Source organism: Bombus huntii, chromosome 8 (genome assembly GCF_024542735.1).
Source record: "Bombus huntii isolate Logan2020A chromosome 8, iyBomHunt1.1, whole genome shotgun sequence".
Taxonomy (NCBI): domain Eukaryota; kingdom Metazoa; phylum Arthropoda; class Insecta; order Hymenoptera; family Apidae; genus Bombus; species Bombus huntii.
Genome location: NC_066245.1, coordinates 13963915 through 13979014, shown reverse-complemented (window position 1 = coordinate 13979014; position 15100 = coordinate 13963915). Strand labels below are relative to the sequence as shown.

At 29.1% G+C, this 15100-nt stretch overlaps 5 protein-coding genes across 5 annotated transcripts; 1 reads left to right on the top strand and 4 right to left on the bottom strand.

The window, feature by feature from the left end:
- The first annotated feature begins 1401 nt into the window (after positions 1 to 1401).
- Positions 1402 to 3889, top strand: LOC126868671 (ADP-ribose pyrophosphatase, mitochondrial). Its single transcript, XM_050624400.1, has 2 exons — positions 1402 to 2575; positions 2678 to 3889. The coding sequence occupies exons 1-2, from the start codon at positions 2317 to 2319 to the stop codon at positions 3310 to 3312; spliced, it is 894 nt and encodes a 297-aa protein (XP_050480357.1). The 5' UTR covers positions 1402 to 2316; the 3' UTR covers positions 3313 to 3889.
- On the bottom strand, positions 3345 to 7735 carry LOC126868669 (uncharacterized). The gene is made up of 4 exons (XM_050624397.1): positions 6110 to 7735; positions 5472 to 5744; positions 4642 to 4857; positions 3345 to 4537 (listed from the first exon to the last, which is right to left on the bottom strand). Exons 1-4 carry the CDS (start codon positions 6371 to 6373, stop codon positions 4058 to 4060), a joined length of 1233 nt encoding a protein of 410 aa, XP_050480354.1. The 5' UTR covers positions 6374 to 7735; the 3' UTR covers positions 3345 to 4057.
- A 146-nt stretch (positions 7736 to 7881) lies between these two features.
- LOC126868670 (peroxisomal biogenesis factor 3) lies at positions 7882 to 9088 on the bottom strand. Its single transcript, XM_050624398.1, has one exon. It carries the CDS (start codon positions 9086 to 9088, stop codon positions 7970 to 7972), a length of 1119 nt encoding a protein of 372 aa, XP_050480355.1. The 3' UTR covers positions 7882 to 7969.
- Positions 9089 to 9180: 92 nt separating this feature from the next.
- Positions 9181 to 10107, bottom strand: LOC126868673 (mitochondrial import inner membrane translocase subunit Tim8 A-like). Its single transcript, XM_050624402.1, has 2 exons — positions 9738 to 10107; positions 9181 to 9385 (listed from the first exon to the last, which is right to left on the bottom strand). The coding sequence occupies exons 1-2, from the start codon at positions 9828 to 9830 to the stop codon at positions 9197 to 9199; spliced, it is 282 nt and encodes a 93-aa protein (XP_050480359.1). The 5' UTR covers positions 9831 to 10107; the 3' UTR covers positions 9181 to 9196.
- A 259-nt stretch (positions 10108 to 10366) lies between these two features.
- LOC126868672 (NADH dehydrogenase [ubiquinone] flavoprotein 2, mitochondrial) lies at positions 10367 to 12112 on the bottom strand. The gene is made up of 4 exons (XM_050624401.1): positions 11933 to 12112; positions 11301 to 11363; positions 10770 to 11228; positions 10367 to 10637 (listed from the first exon to the last, which is right to left on the bottom strand). The coding sequence occupies exons 1-4, from the start codon at positions 11966 to 11968 to the stop codon at positions 10464 to 10466; spliced, it is 732 nt and encodes a 243-aa protein (XP_050480358.1). The 5' UTR covers positions 11969 to 12112; the 3' UTR covers positions 10367 to 10463.
- Positions 12113 to 15100: the final 2988 nt, after the last annotated feature.

Here is a 15100-nt window from a genome sequence, read left to right as displayed (position 1 = left end):
ACACATGCGCATGATGTAGTAATGACATTGATAGGTGAATTATTATTTGAAGACCGCATACTATTTACCGATAGCATTTAGTATCCCTTTGGCCGAGGAACTTCTGCAAAAAAAAATATTTATTTATGGCACTATAAATATGAATAAAAAATTTCTATCGCCGCAAACAAAACAGAAACAGCAACGGGGTGGTTTTATGAGCTTTCAAATTCGGAGCGACGTTAAATTTTTAAAATGAACTGACAAAAGGCCAGTATATATGCTAGCTACTTCCAAAAATTACAGGTGTGTTATTATTTAGGGGAAAAATAGTAAATTAAAGCCAGACACTGTTTTTTTTATAATGATGCTAAAAAGGGGGTTGATCTAACCGATCAGATGTCATCTTATTATAGTTGCTTACGCAGAACCGTAAAATGGTATAGAAAAATTGTAATAGAATTAATATGTGGGACTTGCCTCGTAAATGCGTGGTATGTAGATAGAAAATGGGGTACTAAAAGTATTAAGATTTTAAAATTTCGCGAAAAAATCATTAATCACCTTTTGCCAAGTGAGAATGAAGTACTGGCCAAAAAACATTCACATTTTCTGCAGTCATACCAAGGGCCCGCGAGAAAAACGAAACGGCGGTGTAAATAATGTTATAAACGCATTTCTAGAATAAAAGGTAGAGAGTATGCCGCGAATAAAGCCAAAAAAGTAACAACATATTGTGATCATTGTAAGGGCCAGTCGGCACTCTGTCTAACATGTTTTAAAAAATTGCATAATATGTAATTAATTATGTTAAGTTTATAATATTGAATTGTTATGTTTTTACTAGTTGAATGTCTGTTTATAATATTAAGATAAAATAACATAAACCTATTATAAGATATTAACAAATATCATAATCAATTCTATAAAAAATTATATTCAAGCCCAAAATTTTCAATTTTTTGATTTCATATTTTGTATATTATAGTGATCCGAGTCCGTTTCTGAATTGTAGTAAATTGCTCTTCCTTTTCTATTTTGTAGCGACATTTTCAGGTTGAAGATTCTACAAAATTATAAAGATACGGATCGGCATGTTAACACTTTACCGACTGATAGTCGATTAATCGATTTTTTGTCGTCGACGCTTACGGACCAATAGCCTATTAATCGGCTTTTTCTCGCCGACAATCTGTTTCATTATTTGAGCATTTGTTATTTAGTACTAAGGTACCTTGCTCAGTTGCGTCGCTTTGTAAGCTCCCACAGTTTTATTAATTTAATTTAAATTAATTGAAAAAATTTACCGTTCACGATGAACGAAAAGAATGGTATTGGGGAGTCTAAACCGAAACAGAGCCGGCGCTAGGGAGAATCTGCGCTTGAGCTGCCGGTCAGACGTGCGTATGCTGTTGAACCGCTAGCGGTCAGTAAAATGTTAAAAAGAATATCTAATAATGGTATATTTATTTTAACGGAAAGCAACAATTGATATCTGACACTAGTGTATCAGAAACAAAGACTATATATTATGCCTGTATATTGTTACCACTGTTACAAAACGTTGCAAGGGTAAAAAAAGTGTAAATCAAGACAAATGAAATAAATCACCACGTTATGTATCTATCACTATCATTCACTACGAAACAATGAAAACTGGTGATGTCCGTTGTATTATGGTTTGTTAAATCGCAATTGGAATACATGTATTTCTTATGATGTGTTTCATAATGTTATTTTGAACTAAACAAGCGAGCAAAATTATATAAAATTATGCACTATACGTTCTACACTACATATTATAACAAAATTGTAAGTGCACAATAAACATTTAATATATACACATAATGTATAAAAAGCAAGCGATAAATAGCAATTAATTTTAATCAATACCCGACTGTCTACAATGTCTCTCACGTGGTGAAACATCGTAGTCTCTGCGAAGACTAACAACCACTATTTTCATTAACTAAATGTAAATGATTGAGATCATTCTCGATTGTAATTATGTTGACCATTGATTTAATTATAATTCCTACCGCTCCAGTAGCGCTAGTATCTTATTTTATATTAAACCAATAACGTCGTATGTGACACGGAAATGATATGGGGGTTAAGTGACACCAAAACGTAGGATACGAAGAGTTATTAAATGTCACGTCTACTCCTTTAATACCTTGTCGGTGCTTGTATATAGCTACTTGTCTTGATAAAAGATTCGAAGAGTAAAAAAAGAGAGAGAGAGATAACTGACGATGATTGACAACTGTTTTATTTTTAAACGTATAGCAAGCATAATGATCAAGAGTATCACAATACTCAATAATATTTAACTTTATGATCGAACTTAAAAGTAGTTTGTTTTACTTTATGCGGAAGATAATTATTAGAATGATTCATTATAAATGCAGGCAAGGTTTCTACCCATCTAGTAATGTAAAACGTTTCGAAGTACCTGAAAATAAAGTGGCATGGAACATTGAATATCCAGAATATAAGCCAATTGAATATACCGCTCCGAGTCTCAAGGGAAAACCATGGGCAGATTTGGAAATTGATGATATTTCATTTCAACCAAAATGGAATGCTGTTGATGGTAAACAATTCATAAAAGCTTTACATATTTGATCAATCACTATTAAAATTTTACTCTGCGCATTATAATATTTTTAAATATGTATTAATTTATTGTCAACAGGAAATGTTAATCGTAGGAGTTTTACAAATGACTATGTTATAAACGAAGATGGTTGTCCTTTAAATCCCATTGGTCGTACTGGTATCATAGGACGTGGTCTCTTAGGACGATGGGGGCCAAATCATGCAGCAGATCCAATTGTGACCCGTTGGAAACAGGATATTACAGGTGTAACAGAAATAAACAAAGATACAAATAAACCAATTTTGGAATTCGTTGCTATACAAAGACAAGATTCTGGAGAATGGGCTATTCCTGGTGGAATGGTTGATCCAGGTGAAACAGTCTCAAGAACTTTAAAAAGAGAATTCATGGAAGAAGCCATGAATTCTTTAAAAAGGGATAGAGCAGAAAATGAAGAATTAGAAAAATCTATGAGAAAATTTTTTGAACAGGGAGAAGAAATTTATAAAGGATATGTAGATGATCCTAGAAATACTGATAATGCTTGGATGGAAACCGTAGCTTTAAATTTTCATGATCATGATAATAATGTTCTTGGAAATATAAAGCTAGTGGCTGGTGATGATGCACTTAATGTACGTTGGATGGATATTGATAGAAATTTGAACTTATATGCTAATCACAGTGAGTTTATCAGAAAAACAGCAGAAAAACGTAATGCACATTGGTAAAGACATTAAAATTTTTAGTAAATAGAACAGGCTTAATTATTTTCATCTTTTATTATATTGAAGATTACAAAATTGATCGAGAACGTTTATATACATACAGGAAAATATGACAATTTGTATGTATCAGTTTGTAGAAAAAGAATAAAATCACATATTATAAAATGAAAACAGTTACTGATGATAATTATCATAATAAACTCTTCCACTGCACATGTGTTCCATAAAGCAGAATTAGTTGATAACATATTATATTCTAAATATACATGTACAATGTATATATTCATCATAGATAACAATATATTTTTTAAAAGTCTATAAATTAAAGTATCATTAAAAACTTCGTAACTCCTCATTAAACTAAGTATCTTATCAAAAATAAGTCATAAAAAGGAGATATTTGTTTATAAATATGTAATATAAATGGAAAAAGATATAAATATAATATAAATGGCATACATAAAAATACTTTTATATGTATTACGATACCTCCAGATCACAAATTTTATTTCATGAATGTCTTAAAACAACTCTTGGCAGGATGTTCTACTAAATAAACATTTTTTTTAAAAATACTGTATATCCTGAATAGATTTTGTTATACAATTAGTCAATTAATATTTTTATTTTTAATCTTGATAATTCATAATATAATTGACGTAAACGTTATAAAAAAAAATGTTTATAGCATATCTCAAATACACGAAACATTACATTTCATTTTTACTTTTAATAATTTTGCTACATTCTAGCATGTCACATTACAATTATTTGACTCCACAGAGACAGGTAATATATTTCGTTTACTTAACCCAAAAATATTGAAAACTAATTCTATAGAATTCGTACATTCTACCATGGTTTGCTTATGATCAGAATCTTCTAAAAATTCTGCTTCTGATTGTGTATATAATACATTATTATAATTAATTAGCTTTCTAAGAATATGATTCATATCCTCATTATTTCGCATATGCTGTAAGATATTTGTACACTCATTCGGAAGAATTGTATCAATTTCTTTTCGTTTAACTTGGTAATAATGTTTCTCTAAATCTAGCGCATGTTGCGCTTGTCTTTGTCCTAACTTTGCTGCTTTAATAAAATAACTTCGAGCTCTATCAATATCTACTGTAAAACCACCTCTGCCTTGAGCATGAAAAACTCCTAAATTATATATAGCATCTGCATGACCTCGTTCTGCTGCATCATTATAATGTTTGGCAGCCTAAAAAAAAAATATAAAATTTAATAAGATGTAGAATTTTGTATTCTTTACGTAACAACTTGTAATTTCCATACTAAAATATGTATACTTTTAACATATTATACCTGTGTGTGATCAACCAATGTTCCAAGTCCTAATTCGTGACACAGTCCTAAATTGAACATACTAGCAGCAGATGATAAACTTGCACCAGCAGTAAAATGTTTTATAGCATCTTTATAACGTCTCTCTTCTAAAGCTTTCAAGCCGTATTGAAGTTCAAATTCAGCCACAGTTAATTTATGAGTATTGGCAAATTCTTTGGTAGCTTCTTTTAAAGCCTGAGAATGTATAAAGAATAAAAAACTTTTTTAAAAAGATTTTTTTTAATTTTAGATAGGTTTATAATCAAGATAGAAAAAGCTGAAAACAGCTAATTCTGAAATAACCAAAATTATATTCTGCTTTTGTATAGTCTTGTAATATATATGAAATAAAATTATAGTCGTGGCAAATAAAATTTGACAGTTTGTTACTTTTAGAATAAAATTTCAATATTAAGTGAATAAGAATATGTTTTGGAAAGGAGATGCAACAAAAAATTTGTCAGTCTTATATCCATTATGTTTTGCTTTTTTATAATTTTACATATTATATCATTAAACGATAATTTACAATTAAATATTTAAAATTAAAATTATTTATTAAATCACTGATTATAAAGTGAAGTACTGAAACCATAATGAAATCTCATTAGATATATATATGTAACATTAAGCAAATTAAAGTTTTATTATAAATTTGTATGAAATAAATATATAGACCATTAAGAATTACAATATATGATATAATGTCTAAATGTAAATATTACTTTAATTGAAGAATGTTATCTGCTCTCTATTACAAATTGTTTTGTCAGTTGTTAATTACAATGCCTGCAGAATAACATTGTCACCTCTTCAATGGTGATAGGCCCAAATGGCTTTTCTGGCTTCCATTCTGCTTCATTGTTTTCTTGAGCATGTATTTTATTATTGGCGATACAATTAATAATAGGTAAAATGTGTTTTGGTTTTAAATTTAATACTTCATCAAGTAAATAAGAAGTATGTACTTCTGGAACTTGTAATAGTTTGTTTTTTAAGGAATCAACTTTTTCTTTTTCAAAGAGCCTTCTGCGAAGACATAATGTTTGGCATACCACCCATCCAACAGCTAATACACTTGTCTATTAAAAAAATTACCATATTATTTATTTAGAAAATAAAAGTAATTTAATTATTGCTATTAACATAATAAATTAAATTTTATAAGAAAAGCACATTTACTAAAATATAATCTAATTTGAAATTTTGAATGCGATTTCTATGAAAGTTTAGACTTTATTGTAATTTAATATAAAGAATATCAAGAAAGAAAGAGAGAAATGAAAACAAAGCTAAATATATATATTCAGCAAAAATCTAAATATAAAATATATCACAAAGTGGAATTTTACATATATAATTTTAAAAAGAGTTTTAAGTTTTTCTAAAAGAATATATTAGATGAAAGGATTATAGATAAGAAAAACAAACAGAAGGCGCAATTTACCCATCCTATAGCTTCTGACCAAGTGTATTTTGTATTCCATTTGGAATCACGATCTTTGTCTTTTGTACCACTAGCTTTTGTTGATCCACAAAATTCTTTATTAAAAACAGGAAAAGATGGTAATAACAATTTATGATTACACGTCAAATTGACTTTAGTCTCATTTTTTGTATTCGATTCTTGAGGCGTTTGACAATAAACGTTTGTACGACATGCACGTCGTTCCAAAGTTTCACGAATACCACGAGCTACTAATTTCCACATCGTGCCAGTTGATGATGATACAGAAAGTATTAAAATTTTTAAAAGTTATAATGTTAAAAGCTTCTAACTACGTACATTCACATAGCATGAAAAAAGTGGTACACAAATGTAAAAGTGATTAGTAAAACTGATAGTCGAATCACTGACACTATACTATGGATATGATCGCGACCTTATTGTGTCTTCAATATGTAGCGCCACTATCGTTCGACTGGTCTACTTCACCCTCCTGTACTCCCTTTTATTCTCGCACGTTTTGTCATTGTGTCCACTAGTGCAAAGTGTTGAGTGTTGCGAGTGCTAAAACTAATATGGTCGCAATGAAGTCGTTTCATGTAGTATCGCAGGATCTCGTGTCCTTAGTATCCTTAGTATGTACGTGGTTATTCACTTATCTAGAAACCGGCATTCGAGAACATATGAGAGTAGCAATAGTGTAACATGTATGCGTACTACTATAATCAAATGTCGCTCGCCATCTATGAACTGTTACTAGAAACATCATTAGGCTAGAACACATAGCGGTTTGGTCGCCGACGAAGGACTTTAAATTTGACATCACAGAAGACAATCGCTGAAAAAGCGACGATTTTATGTCTCTGCGCGCTCCCGGAGCTTCCAAGCAAGCAAGCGCACCCAGTTCTTTTCCCACACGTAATTCAATTATTTTCTTTTAATAACTAATACCTTAAATTATGCTTACCTGAAATGTAATTAGAACGCAATTTTTTTTATTTAAAATTGTGTTCAAGTATCAAAATTAGTAGCGAATTACAATGAAAATTTTCACATTCTTATAAACATCGAGGTCTTCTTTGTATCATTAGGTAATTTTCATTTTTAACGTATTAAACATTCTTCTATGTCATATTTCAAAATTTGCTAACGATCATTTTCTACAAATTGGCCACTATCATATGTTCTTACGAGCGCTGGTTCCGAGTTAAACGAGTAACCCTGTACTATATATCAAAAAGTAGAATTCTTGAATCTTTTCTGTAAATTGCGCGCGCAATCGCTCTAAGTGCATTTTAAAAGTAATATGCTTGCGAATATTATACGCCATGCATTATATTCTTAAATATAAATTTTTAAATGAACAACTGCCTTCTTCCACCTTTGTTGAAATTAAATATTAATAAATTATTAGTCTAAAAATGTCAAGTTGCATTTATTGCAATATTAAATCATTTACATGGAAGTGTCCATTTTTGCTGTGTTTAAAAAGATAGTATAAAAAGAAAATGATATAAAAAAAAAGTATCTGTGAAAAAGTAAAACATATTTCTTAAGAACATTATATATTGTAATGAAATAGTTTAGAATATCTTTACAATTCTATTTTTATAGTGTATATGTGTAATAATAAGAATCTCATGATACATTTTAAATATATAGTTGAACATTAAAGTGCTGAGGATCCTTTTACAACCTTTTACTATGTTATTCATTCCACAATTTTGTTTAAAATAAAAATTATTTGTGTTTAAAGAAGTATTTATAGCTACTTTTATCAAATGCAATTCATCATACTATATTTTCGTATATCATACATATAGTGCTCTGTGTACAGTATGAATATCTTAGTGGTTAATTTTAAAAACTAAATGCCTCATAAATATTTGCTCCAAGTGTCTTAAGTTCGTTATTTGTTATAAGACGTTGTAACAAATCGCTTTGAAAATCTTTTAATGTTGGTTTATCTGGTACTTGTCCATTTATAATTGGTATTATTTTAGCCATTGGCATGGATACCTTATTAATATTTATAAACGCATTTGAATCATACTTTGTGTTTATGCTAGTTTGACTCGATGTTCCTGGTACTGAAACACCATTCTGAATAGTTTTACCATTTTCTACTATAGGAGAAGCAATAAAGAATGCAGAAATGTGGTCCACTAGTAAACTAAATCCGCTTCTAATACTACTTTGTGTTAAATTTTGTACTTCTTCACTTTCTAGAAGATCCAATGTTTCATTGAATAATTTTAATAATATAGGTGTTTGTTCTTCCTCGCAATTTGATAATAGCATATATTCAGCAAGATTTTTTACAGGGTCTTTTGAACTGTCTGCAGAAAGAGAAGATGTTAAAGCCCAATATATTTCTTCTATGTCTCTTAAATTCAATTCTTCTTTCAAACAAATTGATGCTGTTATTTCTGCCACCTTGTCTTTTATGAGTAAACCCAATTTTTTAATTCCTTTGTATATAAAGTGACTTGAAAGTGACATATATTTTGTTTGTACAACATTTTCTGTTGTTGTACCATTAGAATTCTGAATATCCTTGTATACATGACCACCCATTACGTTAAATTGAATTCTTATTAAAGTTGCTAACATGGCATACGAATAAACTACTAAGGCAGATCTAGCAATTGCTAAAACTTTTAATTCATTCCAACATGTTACTTTATCAGGACAACCATTTCTAAGCTTATCTACAACAGCATTAGTATCCAAAACTTTTATTATAGAATCTTTTAAAGTTAATGTAAGAGACATTATCATCTGACTGCATGTTCTTTCATTACATTCAAAATATTGACGTCGCTTTGATCTGTCCAGCATATCTTTTATTTCTTTCTCTTGCCATTCTCGAAGTCTACGTGCTGTATATCTGATAAAAATAACACCACCAACTACAATACCTCCCAATATAAACTTTCGTCTATGCCGGTTCACAAATCCACGAAGACTTGAAAACATTTTTTTACATAAATTGTATAAAATGTTGTTTACAAAATGTTATGTATCATAAATAGTAACAATATTTTTGCTCAATTAACTATGAAAATGTCTTAATCATGAAATAATTTATTGCACGTCTACTTCTGCAGCATTAGTTAAAACTGTATTTCTCAATCTATATGCAATAAAGTTACTTGTATCAATAAACCTCTCTACACAATTTACAATACAACTTCGATTAGTTGAACTCAAGGAACTACCAGGTGTTCCAATACAGAGTTGCCAGCAAATATCAGTTATGTTAAGTGTCAGTCTCTGAAAATAAAAAGATTACCTTTACATATATTTGCAATAATATATTGCAATTTCTTTTTCAAAATATTTTTGTATTTATAAATCAATTAACTAATCTCAATACTTAACATATAAAATTAACATACTGTTAAAAGACATTATTTTGGATATAATTTTATATTCAGTGCAAAAGAAAACAACTGTTGTTACATACAATATAAAAGTCACTAAGTATCCTGCATATTCTTTACTTTCTAATGTTTGATGATAGATATTACTTTCAATATTCCTAATTCCGGAATTATATTAATTAAAAATTATTGTATGGAATATTAAAATGACTTAAAAGAGAAATATTTATTTATAAACTAACCTGAAATTGTTGATTTTTGCTTTCTCGCTCAATGAAGGTTTGTAGTTGCTCGTCGACCGTACCTTTCGATCTTTGATCCTTCATAAACGTCATTCTTTAATTCTCACCGTACTTTTTTTTAAAGCTGAAATGATCGTATATGACCATTATACTATTATTATAATACCAAAACTTATTTTAATTTTCACTTACTAAGAAAATGAACTTAGTCAGGACAAATTAATAATAATAAATTAACAATAATGATAAAATTCAAGGTTAGTATTAAGTTTTGTATTTATGAATTTAAATTATTTGATAGAATCAGATAGAATCAAGAAAATGCAATTTATAATGTGACGGACTTCAGATGTGTGCCGTGCCAACTTCAGTCAGTTACCTCTAAAATTCGCTCATAGTCCACCGACTGACCGATTTTTAAAACTTATAATTTAGAAGCCAGGAAGAATATTTAAATGAAACTAGTCTCAATTAATTCTTTAGGTTCCACATTTTTATTTGAACCTTCAAAAGTTCAAGAATTCTGCCTAGAAGTCAACAAATTTATTTTTTTTAATTGCCACATATCAATTAGTTCTATCTTTTCACCGCTAGATGATGATAAGATACAATTGATTAAATTTTATACATATTTTTTAAATAGTATATTAGGTAATCTATTTATACATCCAATCAGTACTAAATCCGTTACAGATTATACAATGTTTTATTTATATATACGGTAAATTATAAATCTGATCTAACACCAAATCCAGGTCCTGGTGGTGGTGATGTCAATGATGTTAAACCAGATGCCGGATCTGCTGCAAATCTAGGAGAATTTTGTGGTCCTGGTGGCGGTCTTTCACCTTTTTTAAATGCATTTATTATAGCTGTAGCACTTTCAGGTGTTAAATCTTCCTGTAAGAGATATTGATATTACTTATATTTATTTTATGAACGTTCAATTTATTTTAAGGCTTATCCTGGATTTAAAATCAAATTAGGATTATCTAGTTGGGGCTATGAAATATTTTTTAAAATTATACTTACATAGTAATCATCATTAACTTGAAACATTGGCGCATTAGCACAAGCACCAAGACATTCTACTTCAGAAACAGTAAATAGTTTATCTGCAGACATTTCTCCAACTTTACAATTTGTAGCTTTAGTTACAGCTTCTACAATGGAATCGGAATCTCGTAACCAACATGGAGTACAGGTACAAATTTGTACATGATATTTTCCCATTGGTCTTCTATTGAACATTGTATAAAATGTTGCAACTTCATAGACTCGCATGTGAGGGACATTTAATATTTCCGCTACTTTGTGCATAGCAGAAATAGGTAACCATCCATGTTGACGTTGAGCCAGATCTAACAGAGGTATCATCGCACCACGTTTATGACCTTCAGGATAAATTTTTAAAAGAGCTGCGATGCGTTTCTTGTTTGCTTCATTGAATTCAAATGGTATACTTGGATTATCAACTTCACTATCTCTATGCTATTCAATATAAAATGAATTAGCATCGGTGTAAAACATTCATTAATTTCATATTTATATAATAATACATACAATAAATAACTGATCTGAGATGCGAATGGTTGAAGTATGTAATCCTCTAGCGTTCTTGCAATTCTGTTTAGCCAAAAAAAGTAAATAAATAATACAAATTATTCAAAAGAATTTATTAGATGTCAGATAACTATACTTTGTGATCTGTGAAGTATTTAAAATACAATATGTTTAAAACAATGAAAAAAATTACATTACCTACTTGTTTCACAGAATGTTTTTATTTTTAGAAGAAACAGGAAGACATTTTATCAATGTTAATTTTAATTTGATCATAAATTAGGATTCCGAAATATAATGTAAAATATTTATTAAATGATAATGAAGTATGTGAAAAAATTTGGACCATATAAATTGATATGTGCATATGGATAATAATATATTTTTCATAATAAGAATAATATCAATAGCATAAATAAAACTTAAAATTATTTGACATTGGTTATTAAAATCCTTTTATATTTTTAAGTAGTTACTTTAAACAAGTAAAGATAAGGAAAACTAATTTCATGATATCATTTTAAATGTATTTTATTACTGTAAAATATGCAGTAAATTTATATAAATAAACAAAATTATATAAGATTATGAAAGAGGTTATGATACTAGGAATTAGGCTATATAAAACTTACGGCAAGAGTATGAATTATACGCAAAGGTAAAAACATGGTTTTAAGATTATTGTATATTTATTGTTAACAGTTGTTCGCTTCACTTTTTTGTTTCTGCGAAATAAATATTTAAATCGCAATTTGAGATAAATCACATTTCTTCGCTTAGAGCGTCACCTGTTGGGTCGATTCAAAATTAAAAACTGCCATTTTCAAATTAGCGCTAATTTTAAATCATCACATGTGCATATACGTATATAATAAGTGAGAATAACAATTGTATTGTAGTTTGTATTAGAGTTAATATAAAACGTAAGAGAAACTGAGAATAATATCTGAACATGACAAAAACTAAAAAATACATATAAAATAATTCAAATGAAATTATGAGAATTACTTATTGCAATATTACTAATTGCAATATTAATATTGCAATTACTAATTAAGTTGTATTTGTGTTTCTAAATTAGACCAAAGGCTGACTTATAATTCGAATCAGAAGTATAAATTACTAAATAAAAATTACCACCTAATGACAAAATCCGCCATCACTTAGTCACTCATCAACCCAATAGAAATATTTATCTTTCTACGATTTCACTTTTCTCCTAAGTATAAACGCGATTTTCTTTGTGACGTTAGATACATGTTATTTATCATTCCGCTTAGCAATTGCAAAAATGCTTGTAACAAATTTAAACGAATAGCTCCATACTGTTCTTTCATATAATATTTTAGTATGTATTTTTATTAAAAATTTTTGATAAATCCTATGTTTTGTTGATGTACAAATACATTCCTCGTCAAAGAGGTGTGCTATCTTTAATTTCTCAATGACGCGTGCAAAGTTTTTCGTCTGTAACGTATAATATCAAAACATTATGAGCTCGGAATATGCGGTTTGTTAAAAATAATTAAAAATATTATGAGGTTTAGTGTGTAACAAAAAAAATTGTTTTATTTTAAGAACGAAATGATAGCACATGTACAAGAAGAAAATAATAATCAACATAAATTGTAACTAACAATAATTACTTATCAAACATATATACTTATTTAATAATAGGTACATCCCCCTTTATTTTCTATTACTTTCTATTGTACGGTTTGCTATCGATTTATATAGTTTCTGGATATAATTTTGACTTAACGTATCCCATTCGCGTACAATTGCATTTTTTAATTCTTGTACGTGTTGATACTGCTTTTCATTCGCGTACACGCCGTGAAGCGTGCAGGCTACGGCAAGATAGATATATTATTTTCATTAAAATAAGATTGGACCAATCTTGATATGTGTACAGATGCATTATCTTGTTGAAAGATATAATTAGGTCCAGAAATGCGTTCTGCATGATTATTTATTTGTTCTTTGATTAAATTTATATATCGGACACTATTCATTCTCCCATCGATGAACTTGATACTTGTTTTGCCGAAATAACCGATGCCGGCTCAAACCATCACGCTGCCTCCTCCCATTTGTCGTCGAATTGCTGACATTGCCTCTTTTCTTACGTTATGAAAATAATATTGGAAACCATCAGGACCATCCAAGTTGAATCTTTTTCGTCTGAAAATAGTATTGTTGAAAATGACAACGTGAGTTCGTGCTCGCCATCCGTATGCAGATGCGTTAGTTACAAGAAATAGTAACTAGAAGATAGTTCTAGATACAATCGATAGATTTAATCGATAGGTTTACGATGTTCTTTTGTTTTTATCCCTAGTCCATGTAAGAAAGTGTAATAAAAGTTTTTTTGGCTCAGAACGGTGTGATAGATTTATCCAAAGAACAAAATAATAGCTATTGTGATCCTACATCTGAATAAATAAATAACAACAAGTACCCTTCTCCATTTCTTTTTCCAATGTATTCTTTCTTTTGCAAAGCGTAAACGTTCTACTTTGTGTTTCGTTGTTAACGAAGGTTTCTTTTTCAATTTTAGCCTCTTAATATCTTCGCAGGCTAGTGGAACTTGACGAACACGTGAAACACTGGCACTAACACTAGATTTTTCCAGTATTCGCTTTGTTGTTAACTGCGAGTTGGAAGCTACACCCAAGATTGCTCGCTTATCACAATCGGATAACGATGACGGTCGACCAGTACTCTTCTCTTTACCATAACGAACCGCATATTCCGAGCTCATAATGTTTTGATATTATACGTTACAGACGAAAAACTTTGCACGCTCATTGAGAAATTAAAGATAGCACACCTAGGCTATCTCTTTGACGAGGAGTTTATATGTACAAGTGATGTTACACAGCCTCCTTTGCACTGGGCAAGTTACAGCCCTGATACGGTAGAAGATGGTATAGAATTTCAATAGGTAACATTAAACGATTTCGGATGATGTACGATCTTAGATTTAGTGTAACTGTCCTCTCCGAAAGTGGATAGCATTTTGAATATTTAAAAATTATTTCCATTCTTGCAAATGGAACTATAAATTTTTTTTATACATACATTATATCAATTAATATATCGTTGCATTCACCATAAAAAAGTATTAACGTATTTAGATTGAATATTGATTAGTTTAAAGGATATTGTAACATTAATTGATTGATTTATTCTATCTAAATGATACATAAAAAATAACTTGAAAAATTATTTTGTTATATTAATTGTATTATTATATTAAACCATTAATTAAATTAAATTAAATTACGATGCTTAATTTATTATACATATATAATGATAACATACTATAACATAATATAAATTATATGTGTATACGTATATAAATACTATAAATATATAAATCATTATTAAATTATTATCCTCAGATAGGTTATCGTTAGCTATTTAGGTTATTTTTTCTGAAGTTTTTAAGGTCACTCTTAGTTGTTTTAATTTGATGGAATCTTACAATCTTTTTTCTTAACTTCTTTGCCGATTTTTCAGTAGAATGGAAAGAGAAATCTAATAAGATTTATCGAAAAGGTCTTATTATTATTAAATAATAATAAGATAAATGGTGAAAAAATATATTTTAAAGAAAAATTTGTAGAAGCTTATCTAAAGTGTGTTCAATTATTATACTTCCGGATATGTAATCTTAGTGAATATTTGTTGCTTCAAATCGATTTTCATCGTCATTCATAGATAAGTATACATATGTATGTATATATATTGAACAATAATCAGTTCTCTAGTGTCGTTAATAGATTTTCACAAAT